This window comes from Drosophila obscura, unplaced genomic scaffold, assembly GCF_018151105.1.
Source record: "Drosophila obscura isolate BZ-5 IFL unplaced genomic scaffold, ASM1815110v1 contig_186, whole genome shotgun sequence".
Classification (NCBI taxonomy): Eukaryota; Metazoa; Arthropoda; class Insecta; order Diptera; family Drosophilidae; genus Drosophila; species Drosophila obscura.
This window is the reverse complement of record NW_024542774.1, coordinates 9,023,935-9,036,935: the sequence shown is the minus strand read 5'-3', so window position 1 is coordinate 9,036,935 and position 13,001 is coordinate 9,023,935. Positions and strand designations below refer to the sequence as shown.

Below are 13,001 nucleotides of genomic sequence, written 5' to 3'. Positions count from 1 at the left end.
GTATGTAAGTCCGTTCTATTCCGTCCAGTCACCACTTAAAGAATATTCGTGAAACAATTAAATGGCAAAGCAATGAATAAGCAAAAAAACCATAAATATGAGTGCAAAGGTCTGCTGGGAACTAGTATAGGGCGAAGCTGTGAGATTTGCATTTAACAGCTTGCTCTTATCAGTAGACAAGCCAACATGATAACAGAACAGAACAGATACACATGTATGTACATACGTTTTTATATAGATTATAGATTGTTGATTAATAAACAATTTTCTCACTCATACCTAGAATTCTCATAGATTCATGTGTAGCTCTCAGTCTGCGGCTGCCCTATCTGTGGAGCTGTGGAAACACTCACACACACACACACACATGGCGACGCTACTGATAAGAAATGACCGATTTAGTTCTATAGTTCATACAGCGATAACTAACATTAGACTCGATTGACCCACAAAGTGGAGGCGACAAACATCAAATAATTGTGTCTGAAATACATACATATGTACATGCATAAATATGTACATATCTATGAATATTACTTTGAGTGTGGAATTGGGGGGAAGCGGAGAAAGCTCTTTCGACAGTCGACAGTCTCTCGCGGCCATCTTCAGCTAAAATTGAACACTTGGGCCGCTCACACTTTTTTAATTGAAATGGTACTTAGTTAAATATATAAATATTTTTTATTCAAGTGGATAGTTTGATTATTCCGATTGGTGGCCTTAAAGAGGAGCAGCTGAATCTACTGCATATACATATGTACACAATCAATGTCGGACATTTTAATGAAAATTCTGGCAAACATGAAATGCTGTATGCAACAAGTTAAAAAATACTTGCAACCTTTTTTTAATAAATGCCCGTTACACCATGGGGGCGGATACCATTGAGATTTTATTAAAATGTCATGCGGATGCTCTGCTCTACACTCCTGCATAGTTTTTTTTGCGCCTGGAAGAGGGCTTGTCAACGCTATTGAGCCGTAAGAATATACATACATAATGGTGAACATGGTGCAGTTCACACAATTAATGTGCAACATCATATATTTTCGAAGACCGATATATCGTATACCCTTTGCAGATCCATCCAAAACTTTGTGACTTTTTATGGAAAACCTCTGCGAAAGGGTATGTACATTGTACATGGATGGATGTACATTCGCGCCACGCTTGGGCGGAATCAGAAAATAACCGAAGCCTCCCCAGGTTGGCAATTAATTGCTCAGATATCTGCAGTGAAGGACCATGCAAGCGATGAGGATGTGCCGCACGTCAGCGGCAAAGGGAGGCGGCGTAGAAGCTCCAACAGTTGTCCGTATTTCGTAAATGTGCAACATGTCCCTACATGCATGAGCAGGCGCGCGCTGCTCCACCCCGTTAACCGGGCGGTGTTACAACATTTACCTTTGTCAATAGGTATCAGCGATGCGTTAAACCAAAAGAACCAATATCCAGTGCGTGGTCCTTTGGCTTTGGGGCGATTTTCGCGCTTGTGCAGGAGGGGAGGAAGCGGTACATTTGCTGCCGCGAATGATTCGTGGTGTGCGTGATGCATCCATATATGATGGGAACGGTGACCGTTAATCTGCCACACAAATTGGCCCTAAGCTCATTTGTTTCCAGTTGAAATTTTCCATCTCGCTCTCCGCCGACTCCCTGCCAGACCTGCATGTACCCACCCATCGACTCATCATTTCAAAACAAGGTAAACAGAATTCATGTCATGTTTTTGCATATGCCCCAAAGAGAAACTCCGTAACATTCCCTTTACAATTAGTCTAAAATTTGGACTCTAAATGCAGTTATGGGCAAAGTAGGCAGAGAAATAGACCGCAATCTGGTCAGTAAATAATTTTAATTATTTGTCTGTCACTCCGATTTGTTCTGCCTTTGACTATCTTTTGAAATGACGACCATTTGTTTGTGAATTAGCGCGCTTGAGGCGAAAACATTTTGGTACACCTTCCTTCTGTTATGAGCGTACAAATGTGTGGGAGAATGAAGATATTCGTAGTAGAGCAGGGAATGCTACATTTCTTGGCATTCGTTCAGACTGTTACAAGCTGCTCGAATTGGAAAAAATAGATTAAAAACTGTGGCATTTAGTATTTCCTTGCCGATTGAGAATATTCCAACACGCAGGATAAAGATTCAATAAACCATTTATTAAAATTATTTCCGTTTAAAAAAGCTTTCAAATTCGACTACTTATCGATTAACGGCAAAGTCAACGGTCGATGAAAGTGTCATCGGTCATCGCCACAACAGCTGTTTGCCGTGTGCTGTTGCCGCCCTGGTCGTGTCGTTTCTTTTGATTTAATTTGGTTAATTTTGCGACTATTAATTATCACATAAAATGGCCCCACCGAAAGCCAACCACAACCGTCCATCGGCACGGCGCAAAAAGTCCAGCAACCTGTTGCAGACGCTGCTGGACAAATACCTGAATGTGGCCTTTCTCAGGTACTTGGTGCTCGAGCCGGCCGCCTTGCCCATAATTAGTGTTCTGATTGTTTTGGCGGAGGCAGCCATCAATGTGTTTGTGATTCGGCGCGTGCCATATACGGAGATCGACTGGGTGGCCTACATGCAGGAGTGCGAGGGCTTCCTCAACGGGACCACAAATTATGCCCAGCTGCGCGGTGAGTGCTCAAGGTTTTTGTTGGGTTTATTTTTGGACACCAGCAGCGGCCGCCATGTGTCCCCATTCCATTGGCTTTTGCGGTTCTGCTTCTACCTAAAGTTCTGCTCCCTCCCTATTGGAGGCAATGGCTTTCCTTTGCTTGGACTGTGAATTTGGTTTATTCGCGTCTTCCACGTGGAATAAGTCCTGCTGCTCCTACCCCAGACTTATGCTTAAAACAAAACGTAATCTTAGGAGCAACATTAACACTTTGTTTGCTTAAACATTAACGTAACACAATCGACTGGCTTTCAGTTGAACATCGATTTGATTTTGTTTAGGAAGCCTCCTCCGCCTTCGCTTTGCCCTGTTCCCCCACTGGGCTTGGACTCTTTTTGGTCCTGCTCTTCGGTTGCTTCGCTTGTGCTCTCTTTGCTGGCTGTTGTGGTTCCTTTGGCGGCTGTTCCTGCTGCTCCTGCGCCTCCAGCTGTTCCGGCAGTTTCACTCGCACCCGAGCTGCAATTATAGGAAAAGAGCAATAGACAGAGATTGACGTTTGAGTATCGTTCGGACTTGTAACCCACGCATGTATATTTAAACTACGAATTAAGGCGCCAATTACATCAGATGTTGCATTGGGCATTGGATTTGAGATTGAGATTGCTTTTCTATCTGCTAGGGTGTATTTACGTTGCTTTCTTACTGCCACTTTTGCGCTGGGTGATGCCGTTGATCTGGCCGGGTGTGTCCAACTCCAGCTCGGCAAAGGCCTCGATGAGGGCGCGCTGTTCCTTGTTCAGCTTCCGTGGCACGTCAATTTTTATGTGCACATAGTGGTCGCCATGGCCGTGGGCGTTCACCCGCTTCAGGCCCTTGCCGCGCATCGTGTGCTTGTGGTGGGAGGAGGTGCCCGGCTCAATGTTTATCCACTGGTCCTCGTAGACGCCCTGGACGCGCACAGTGCCGCCCAGCACGGACTGCGATACCGAGATGGCCACGTCTGTGTGCACGTCGGCTCCGTCACGGCGGAAGTAGTCGCTCCGCTCCACTCGGAAGGTCACAAACAGCTCCTTGCTGCCCACCTGCATGCGCACCGTCTGTCCGTTCTCGATGCCCGCCGGCACCGGCACAGTCACCTTGCGGCGCTGAACCGTCTTTCCCTTGCCCTCGCACTCGTTGCACGGATACTTGATGTACAGGCGCGTGCCCTGGCAGTAGCGGCACGTGGAACGCATGACGAAGGGCCCCGTCGAGATGGTCTCGAAGCCAGTGCCGTTGCAGTACTGGCAGCGACCCGGCTTTGTGCCCGGCTCGCACTTGGAGCCGCGGCACTTGAGGCACTCGTCCACGACATTGACATTCACATCCTTGTTGACGCCGCGAGCTGCCTGGGCGAAGGTCAGGTCCATCACCATCTCCTGCGCCTGGCCGAAACCGAACTTGGAGTCGGCGAAGTCGTCGAAACTGTTGGTGCGGAAGTTTCCCTCGCCGAAAATCTTGCGGAAGAGCTCCTCCGGATCGATGGTCGAGCGGAACTGCCAGCTCTGTGAGAAGCCTTCGGGTCCGAAGGGTCCTGCCCCGCCAGCGGCGCCTGCACCGAATCCGCCACCCTGGCGGCTCATGTTCTCCGCCGTCTGGCCGTAGGTGTCGTACTCACGCCGCTTCTGATCATCGCTGAGCACCTCGTAGGCCTCGGAGACCTCCTGGAATTTGCGACCGGCATCCGGATCCTCCTTGTTGGTGTCCGGATGGTACTTCTTGGCCAGCTGATAGTAGGCCTTCTTGATGTCCTTCCCACTGGCGTTCTTGGCCACCCCCAGCGTGGTGTAGTAGTCTTTGGCCAGCATCCGGCTGGAGGTGTGAAAACTGCGCACTGTCTGTCGCCCATCATCGCGTGTCCTATGCCACTGCAGTGGCAATGTGGATGCGTGCGATGGTATGCACCGCGCTGCCATGGCGCGCCAGGAGGAGCTGGAGCTGTGTGGTGTCAGCGTGGCACGCAAGGGCTGTTGGTACCGGCGGCAGCCGCGGATCACCGGCAGTTGGCCACGGAGTACGAACAAATTTTTACACGAAATCATTTTTACATAAAAGTTTTATTTCTCAAACATGCCGTAATAACCTCCATCCATGCCAGTGTGACTTATCGATCAAATATACCGTAATATACCAAAAAATGATATACCGATATATAAATCATCTGTGAGTGAACGAATTTAACCCACCTAACACCCCTCTGTTTAAACTGGTCAACCACTTATGGTAGAGCTCGGAAAATATTACTGTTTTTAGATTCTCTATGCAGACCGATCATTCCTCTTTAATTGAAACAAAAAATTACCAACGATATTTTTCCCTGAACTGCCATAAAAATTTTCAAGTTTCATAATTTTTGTGGGTATATTTAACTACCCTCCCTGGTCAAGCATGGGTTAACGGATGGTTGGTTCAAAATTCGAATCGTAACTGTGGCAGACAAGTGAAATGCATTATTTAAACTATTTCCTTTGTCTCCATTGCAGGTGATACCGGTCCCCTGGTCTATCCGGCGGCTTTCGTGTACATTTACTCGGCCCTATACTACATAACGTCGCACGGGGCGAATGTACGGGTGGCGCAGTACATCTTTGCCGGAATTTACCTGCTGCAGTTGTGCCTGGTGCTGCGCCTGTACGCGAAGAGTCGCAAGGTGCCGCCGTATGTGCTTGTGCTGAGCGCCTTCACCTCCTACCGCATCCACTCGATCTATGTGCTGCGCTTGTTCAACGATCCCGTGGCCATCCTCCTGCTCTATGCGGCTCTCAATCTCTTCATGGATCGCCGCTGGACCTGGGGCAGCATTCTCTTCAGCCTGGCCGTGGGCGTCAAGATGAATATTCTTCTTTTCGCGCCGGCCCTGCTACTCTTCTACTTGGCCAATCTGGGAGTGCTGAAGACATTCCTGCAGCTGGCAATTTGTGGGGTGATTCAGCTGCTGCTGGGCGCCCCCTTTCTGCTGTCCCATCCGGTGGAGTATCTGCGCGGTAGCTTCGACCTGGGCCGCATCTTCGAGCACAAGTGGACGGTGAACTATAGGTTCCTGAGCCGGGAGCTCTTCGAGCATCGCACGTTCCACCTGTCGCTGTTGGGTCTCCATCTGCTGCTCCTGCTGGTGTTCGCCAAGCCCACGTGGACATTCTTCCAGAGCTACGTTCGCCTGCGCAGCGTCCAGGAGCAGCTGCAGCCACAAATTGCAAAGAAGAATAGCGAAGTCCAATCCCAGAAGAAGATCAAGAAGGACGCCAAAAAGCAGAAGGACACGGAGCAGCTAAGCAACGAACAGAAATCCTTTCTGAAAGCCTTCGAAAAGAGCCTGCAAAAGTCATCGGGCGGAACAGCACCCGCTGCCGCCCCAGCTAAGGCGGAGTCCGAGCGCTATGACATCCACTTTGATCGGTGCACGCAGCTGGCCCTGCTGCCCTTCTTCCTCTGCAACTTCATTGGCGTGGCCTGCTCCCGGTCCCTGCACTACCAGTTCTACGTGTGGTACTTCCACTCGCTACCATATCTGGTATGGTCCACACCCTACTCCCTGGGCGTGCGCTACCTCATTCTGGGCATCATCGAGTACTGCTGGAACACCTATCCCAGCACGAATCTGTCCAGCTCGGCTCTGCACCTCTGTCATCTCGTCTTGCTCGTGGGTGTGGCCCGTCAGATCTTTCAGACCATGCGGCTGAATGCTGCAGTCAAACAGCAGCAGCAACAGCAGCAGCAGAAGAAAGCGCAATAACTAGTCATACAGCGGTGATCCGCACTGTACTTGTACCAAATGAAGAAGCTTCACATATGTATGTATGGATGTGTACTTTTATTCGTGTTTTTTGTTTTGTTTAGTCTTTTGTAGTGGCGCTGTACAAAGTGCCGGGGAATTGGTTGCCAACTCGCCCAACGAAATAAGATTCAAGCTAGGATCTACGTAAAATAACTTAATTAATGTCCACTTAAAACTACGGGTGCAATAATACGGGGAGCGTACTTAATCGCTGCCCCCCACCGCTGTCGTGGGCGTTCGCACTGTCAGGGGCGTGGCCGATGGAGGTGGCGACAGCTCGCTGGGCTCCAACGCCGTTGCAGTCTCGTCCGGTGCCACGCTGCTGCTGCGCTGCACGCTGAAGAAGCGGAGAAGCGTCGTCTCGCTGTTCCGTCGACTGGAGGTGGGTGTGCGTGGTTGTGGTGGTTGGGATCCGCTTGCAGCCACCCCACCACCGGCATCAGTGTGCGAGATGCGTCGCCGGGGAGAGGCCTTTAGGCGGGGACTGCACTCGGACTGGCGCAGGCACTGGAGGCGCGGCGAGGCCAATACATCCGCCGAATTCGCCTGCTGCTCCTCGTTGATCTTGTCGCTGAGCGAGACGTGCGCCCTGCCGCTCATCAGCTTCTGCTTGCGTATGTTCGTCAGCCAGTCCACCTTCTCCTTGGCCTTGCGCTTGGGCGACATGATGGCCAGGTGCGGAGCCTCACCGTCCAGCACGTAGTTGGGCAGGTTCGAGGTGGGCGAGTAGATCACAGAGGACAGGGGCTGGCCAACTCCAGCTCCCTCGGAGGCAGCAGCCGCCGCCGCCGCTGCTGCTGCTGCAGCTGCGGATGTGGTGGGTGGTGAGGCGTAAATGTGGTTGACATTCTCGCTGAGTGGCGAGTGGACGGGCGAGGAGTTGAGGCTCAGCAGCTTGGCCACCGGGGAAATGTCTTCGGCGGCGTTTTCCTTTTGCTTTTTGCTGGGCGAGGAGGAGGCCTCTTCCTCGCCAATCGTCGAGAGCTGAATGTGCCTACAGGTGGACTCTTGGCTGGAGGGGCCGAAGAGTCGCCTGGCCCGGGACTCAAGGGGCTTGGAGCGCTTCTGCGGCTGCTCGGCATCTGCCTCGCTGCTGGCCGCGCCCAGCATGTCCAGGAATGAACGCTTCATGGCCACCTTCTCGACTGAGCCGGGCGTACGCTCGTTCTGGTCCATCAGGCGCTTCAGCGAGCGGGGCGTCGACTCCAGATCCCTCAGGTTGTACTTATGGTTGCCGGTGGCCGGGGCCGACGACTTTTTGCTGAATTGACGCACATAGCTCGCGTGGCCGCGATACCTCTCCGCCCGCTCGGCCTCGCTGAGCCCATCCAGGTCGGGTCCCATGCGCCAGATCTTGTGTCGCGCATCGTCGCTGCAGGTGACAATGGGACAGTCGTGGGAGGAGCCCCAGGCCACGCAGGTCACCTCTACCGTGTGGCCCGACAGAGCCACCAGCGGCTCCTCTGCATGCTCCAGGTTCCAGACGTACGCCCTCTCATCACTGCTGCCGCTGAGCAGGTACTTCCCATCCGGACTCAGGCAGGACTTGATGTAGAACGTCGAGTTCAGCAGACCCTTGTAGCAGGCCAGCGGCTTGGGCGAGTACGAGACCAGATTGTAGCAGTAGATCGTGTTGTCCATGCAGTTGGCGAAGAGTCGCGTTCCGGCCGCATCCACAATTAGGTTGGTGAATCCCCGGAAGGTGGAGTGGCCGGCATACGGCAGCTTGTGCCTGGGCAGCGGCTCCTTCCTGTAGGCCGTGTAGTTGCGTCGCAGATCCCACACCTTGATCACGCCGTCGCCAGCGCCGCAGGATATCAGCGTATTGTCGTCCTGGAAGGCCAGTCCCGTGATGCTGCTCGAGGTGGCACTGGATGACATCTTGGGCGTGCGGGAGCGCTGCTTTCTCTGCGAGACGGGCGTGCCCGGTCCCCCTGTGTGCCCGCTGTAGATGCAGTTGTCCACGCGAGAGGTCAGATCCATGTTGAGATTGGCCCGTATGTCCCAGATGAGAATGGCACCGTCTCGCCCGCCCGTGGCAAAGACGGCCGGATCTGTGCGCTTGAAGGCGGCCGACTTCACGGATCGTGTGTGGCCAATGTACGAGTTGAGTCCCCGAATGCCCGAGCCAGCCACCTCCCAGAGCCGCGCCGTGTGATCCCCCGAGGCGGAAACGAATCGCATCTGGCCCGGGGCCCACTCCAGGTCGAAGACTGCATTGTAATGGCACTGAGGTCCCGGCAGCGACTGCTCCTCCGGCTCCTGGTTGCGCTGTGTGGTGTCCTGCAGTGTGATCTTGCCATCCTCATTGGCAATGGCCAGAATGTGCCTGTAGCCGTTGCAGTTGGCAAACTTGGCGGAGAATATGGGCGGTTCCGGGTTGAAGTCGGGGCAGTAGTTGGCCGGAGCAATTCCCCGCCAGCTGTCTTCCTTGGCCACGCACAGGCGACGCAGGGCGAAGTCGTAGGTCTGCTCGTTCGCTGCAATGAGTGTGGGGGAAAGAGAGAAGTTAGTGCAGCTCTCAAACTGTGACCCCCGTGGCGGCTTTGTCTGTGCTGCAGTCTAGTTTTTCAATGAGTTTTTTCGCTTGCGCAGCAATTTCGCCAAGAGACCTGGCGACCCCTACCCTGGCATCGCCGGATAACAGACTGATCCTTGGCTTGGCTTATTGCCACTAGAGTGCCTATTGTCATTGCATTTGATTGCAACCTTTTGAAATTAATCCCAAAAATTTACATAGAAAATTCGACCGCCAAAAGTGAAATTCTCCCGCCATTCGAAATACTCACAGAACCCATGCTCTCGGCTGCGCAATTTGTTGTATATGTTCATTGTGACGCCAGCTATTCGAATGCAACTCGTTTGGATCGATTTACACTAATCTAATTGCTATTTTATTCAAAATAAAACAATAAAAAACGATGCTAGCACATATTTTCAACGACGCAGCTGGACTTTAGAGATGGAAGTGGAGCGGCACAAAGACTATCGATGCAGGTGCTATTGATAGTTGAGCCATCGATAGTTGTGAATGTTTTGAAAGAAAAAAACAATCGATACTATCTTAATAGTATCGGACTCAAATAATTATTAAGAAACCATTTAGGAACTTGTCCATTTTAAAAATTAGATGCCACCTGTCGATTTGTTTAAAAATGTGTCTTCGTATTTTATAGCAGCCAATCCAAACATATCAAAAGCGTAAAGACTGTAGCTCGATACTATCATGATAGTCGCAAAACCGTCGATAGTAGAGGCTAGCAGTAAAATATCGATACTATCGATAGTGCCCTCGATTGTTTGACAAATATTGATAAATATTGTGGGTCTGTCCTTTTGTTTTGTTGCTCGCTGGCGCTGACTGAGTTCTTTTTTATAAACAGTTAAAATACGCATAGAACCAGCAAAGAATCGCTCTAATTATTATTTGTGTAAATGCAGTTTTTATTGGGAATTTTCGTATGTAGCGTAGCAGGAAATTAGCAGGAGCCACTTCATACAAAAGGCACTCGAACGGAATTCCAAGGATACTCGACTCGACACAGGACTACAGCAACAAAAACACAGGTAAGCTTTGCTTGGGCGCCAAACTTGACCCTCTTTCCGGCCCCACCACCCTGCCAGGAAGGGTGTGGGTGGGTGGGGAGCCTGTTGCAATCAATAACACTCGTAAGGCAGCAGTACAGTACAAATCCACAAACGTCGTCACACACAACAGTAACAGAAACAACAATAAGAAGGCGACCATATCAAACACGCAAATGCATGAACACGACAGCGTCGGAAACGGCGATAAGTTGGCCTACAAATTCCGCTCACTAAGACTTTTTGTGGACGCTTCAGTGATTGTGGGTTGAATGCAAAACCAAAGAAAATGCCTCTAAAGTCCAGATTCGAGGAGTAGGTGTGTAGCGGCACTTCCGCGTTGGTCTTTTGGAGCAGGGAGGAGGGCCGACTAAATGCCCATTTGTCCTTGGGTTCCGACCGCCACTAACTTTCTCTCTCCCTCCCTTTCTATGTCCATTTTTCGGACCATAATATTGCATTTCGCGTGACGTGACCTTAACGATTTGGAGGTGCTGTCCGTGTCATGGTACGCTGTGCTAGCTAGAAATATATTTAGAACTAGAACTGGAAAGAACATGGAATTCACTTAGTTAAATTAAAGACTAGGGCTGGACAACGACAGCTAGCTCGATTGGGCTGTGATGAGTGTCCGGGAATTTGGGGGAACGGAAGCGGTTTATCTATGCTATCCACACGTTTGACCCTTGGTGACCCTACAATTTCCCAGCGGTATCCCTCCCCATCCCTGGTCTTGAATAACGGTTTGAGGCGCGGCAAGGCAAGGCTCCTTTTTTGGACAGTTGGGAAAACCTGCCGCCGCACGCGCCACACCGCACCGCATCGCCCATTTACGGCATAGACACGTACAAATAGCGCGTGCCGCGTCGCAGCGAAGCCGTTAGAACAGCCTTATGAATAACCCATGTGGATTGTGAATTGCGCTGACTTGTCGACATTCCAGTGGAGTCGCACACAGCCACGGGCCCAGCCATCCATTATTCTCCCTCCGGGCTCTATCTGGTAGGCACCTCTTTTGATTGAAATACACAAAGACAGAAAAACAGAAAGACACAAAGCGCAGTTGAAGAAGCAGTAGGTTTCTTTATCTAAAGATACGACGATGATTAACATTGCCTAATCGTGCATGTACCTGTATATGTATATTATATCTGTCTCTGTCTCTGTGCCTGTGCTTTCCTTATCAATTCATCATGCTTGCAACTGGATCGACGTGTGTGCGTCTGTAGCCGAACCATGTCGGTGGCAGGTCTGCGACAGTGCCTGCTCCTATGGAGCGTGGACTACTGGAACTTGGAAGGTAAAAGTGTGGTTTCGATTTGCATTGTGCATATTGGTATACGTACTCGTATGTATGTACATATGTATCTTTCTTTTGGTTTTCAGTTGTTCGTTCAGTTGTTTCAGTTATTTCTGTATTGTGTGTGTTCAGTTGAAGCTTTCAACATGAATATGCAACGATAATAATATTTATATCTCGAATCCCCTCTCATATTTCCCCCATTAGTCATGGCTGACAATGTGTTCAAGTCGCAAGATATCGGGCTGCGCGCTCAAAAGAAAATCCTCTCACGCATGGCAACGAAAAACATTGCCAAGACGTTCATCGATGGGACAACGGCCTCGCTGCTGGATAACCTCTACAGGCTGTGCAAGCTGCATACCGGCAACAAGGCCAAGGCGGAGAAGCTGATCAAGAATATCATCAAAATAGTCATCAAGATTGGAGTGCTGCACCGGAACAACCAGTTCAGCGACGAGGAGCTGCGAAGGGCCGACAACTTTAAGCGCAAGTTCCAGGTAATCTATTATACCTTCCCTCCCTGAAAGCTTTGCTCTTGATTTAATTGATTTCCCTTGCAGAACACACAACTGTCCATCATATCATTCTACGAGGTTGACTACACTTTCGACCTGGCCTATCTGCAAAAGTCGATAGCGGAATCGCAGGTGGCACTCAAGTCGATTGTGCAGCCCCATCTGACGGACAAGTCGCTGGGTCGCATCGATGAGGTGTTTGATTTCTTTGGCGATGCTACGCTTTTGGAGACGGCCTTCAAGCCGGACTCGCCCTACCGCGAGATTATGGGCAAGATTGTGGCGGACATCAATTCCGCCATGGAGACGGGCGACATCTGAGCGAGGGGGCCACAGTCGGAGCTCTCATTGCGTGCATTGAAAGGCTACCTACCTATCGAAAGAAACCAAAAACCATTAAAACAGCATGAGACACTAATAGCTAGCTGGAACATGGAAATGCTTCGCTTGCAAGCTCACCCACCAACACCAAACACACAAAACTAGGTATAGGACAGCGTTAGCGATGCGACGAAAAGACAAAGACATATGTATGTTTAGGCCAGAGTTTAGTTTAGTTTGGATAGTGATATCATTGACAACAACAAATATCAAAAGTGAACAAAACGTCCGTATTGATTTATTTAATGAAAATGTTAACATTTGTGTACTCAAACTCTATCGTAACGTAACGTTTAAGAACTAACTACCAATACGCATTTTGCCAAAGGAATTAACCAAACGGAAATTGTAAACTCTAGCAAAATGCTTGTATCTGTATCTGTGCGTGTGTGCATCTGTGTATCTTTAAGTGTATGTGTATCTGTTTGTGATGGATACTCTGTTTTGATACTCTATTACTCGCTATGTCTACCTATCATACTATACCCTACGCCTGAATCCAGACCCTTACGTACTTAATTAATCGTTGCTGATCTCCACCAAAAGCTTTTCCACAATTTCCCTGCAGGGACCAGCAGCACCACAGAATGAAATCACATCTTTTACTTGTTGTAAGTGTTAGTCTATATTTAGTTATTAATGCTAAGTTGACACTGGAACCTGTTTACCCCTACACCTGTCTGCTAGCCAGTTTCACGTATTGACTTGTTTTTGTATGTATTCCAAGCCCCTCCCCAGAGCCAAAGGCATGGGGGTCGGGTCACTCACCCTAAAGCATTA

The 13,001-nt window shown here is 50.0% G+C and overlaps 4 protein-coding genes across 6 annotated transcripts; 2 read left to right on the top strand and 2 right to left on the bottom strand.

Annotated features, from left to right (window-relative positions):
• Positions 1-2,144: 2,144 nt before the first annotated feature.
• On the bottom strand, positions 2,145-4,782 carry LOC111076112 (protein tumorous imaginal discs, mitochondrial). Of its 2 annotated transcripts, none has more exons than XM_022369758.2 (2): positions 3,314-4,782; positions 2,145-3,139 (listed from the first exon to the last, which is right to left on the bottom strand). In XM_022369758.2, exons 1-2 carry the CDS (start codon positions 4,702-4,704, stop codon positions 2,935-2,937), a joined length of 1,596 nt encoding a protein of 531 aa, XP_022225450.2. In that variant the 5' UTR covers positions 4,705-4,782; the 3' UTR covers positions 2,145-2,934. The 2 variants fall into 2 exon arrangements, with proteins under 2 accessions (XP_022225450.2, XP_022225451.1); XM_022369759.2 differs by having other exon boundaries at positions 3,327-4,782.
• Positions 2,265-6,476, top strand: LOC111076113 (lethal(2)neighbour of tid protein 2). The gene is made up of 2 exons (XM_022369760.2): positions 2,265-2,642; positions 5,146-6,476. The coding sequence occupies exons 1-2, from the start codon at positions 2,357-2,359 to the stop codon at positions 6,393-6,395; spliced, it is 1,536 nt and encodes a 511-aa protein (XP_022225452.1). The 5' UTR covers positions 2,265-2,356; the 3' UTR covers positions 6,396-6,476.
• Positions 6,459-9,405, bottom strand: LOC111076111 (protein lethal(2)denticleless). Its single transcript, XM_022369757.2, has 2 exons — positions 9,227-9,405; positions 6,459-8,917 (listed from the first exon to the last, which is right to left on the bottom strand). The coding sequence occupies exons 1-2, from the start codon at positions 9,267-9,269 to the stop codon at positions 6,642-6,644; spliced, it is 2,319 nt and encodes a 772-aa protein (XP_022225449.2). The 5' UTR covers positions 9,270-9,405; the 3' UTR covers positions 6,459-6,641.
• A 358-nt stretch (positions 9,406-9,763) lies between these two features.
• Positions 9,764-12,638, top strand: LOC111076142 (tumor necrosis factor alpha-induced protein 8-like protein). Of its 2 annotated transcripts, XM_022369810.2 has the most exons (4): positions 9,764-10,004; positions 11,252-11,322; positions 11,530-11,822; positions 11,886-12,638. In XM_022369810.2, the coding sequence occupies exons 2-4, from the start codon at positions 11,259-11,261 to the stop codon at positions 12,159-12,161; spliced, it is 633 nt and encodes a 210-aa protein (XP_022225502.1). In that variant the 5' UTR covers positions 9,764-10,004; positions 11,252-11,258; the 3' UTR covers positions 12,162-12,638. The 2 variants fall into 2 exon arrangements, with proteins under 2 accessions (XP_022225502.1, XP_022225503.1); XM_022369811.2 differs by lacking the exon at positions 11,252-11,322 and having other exon boundaries at positions 9,766-10,004.
• Positions 12,639-13,001: the final 363 nt, after the last annotated feature.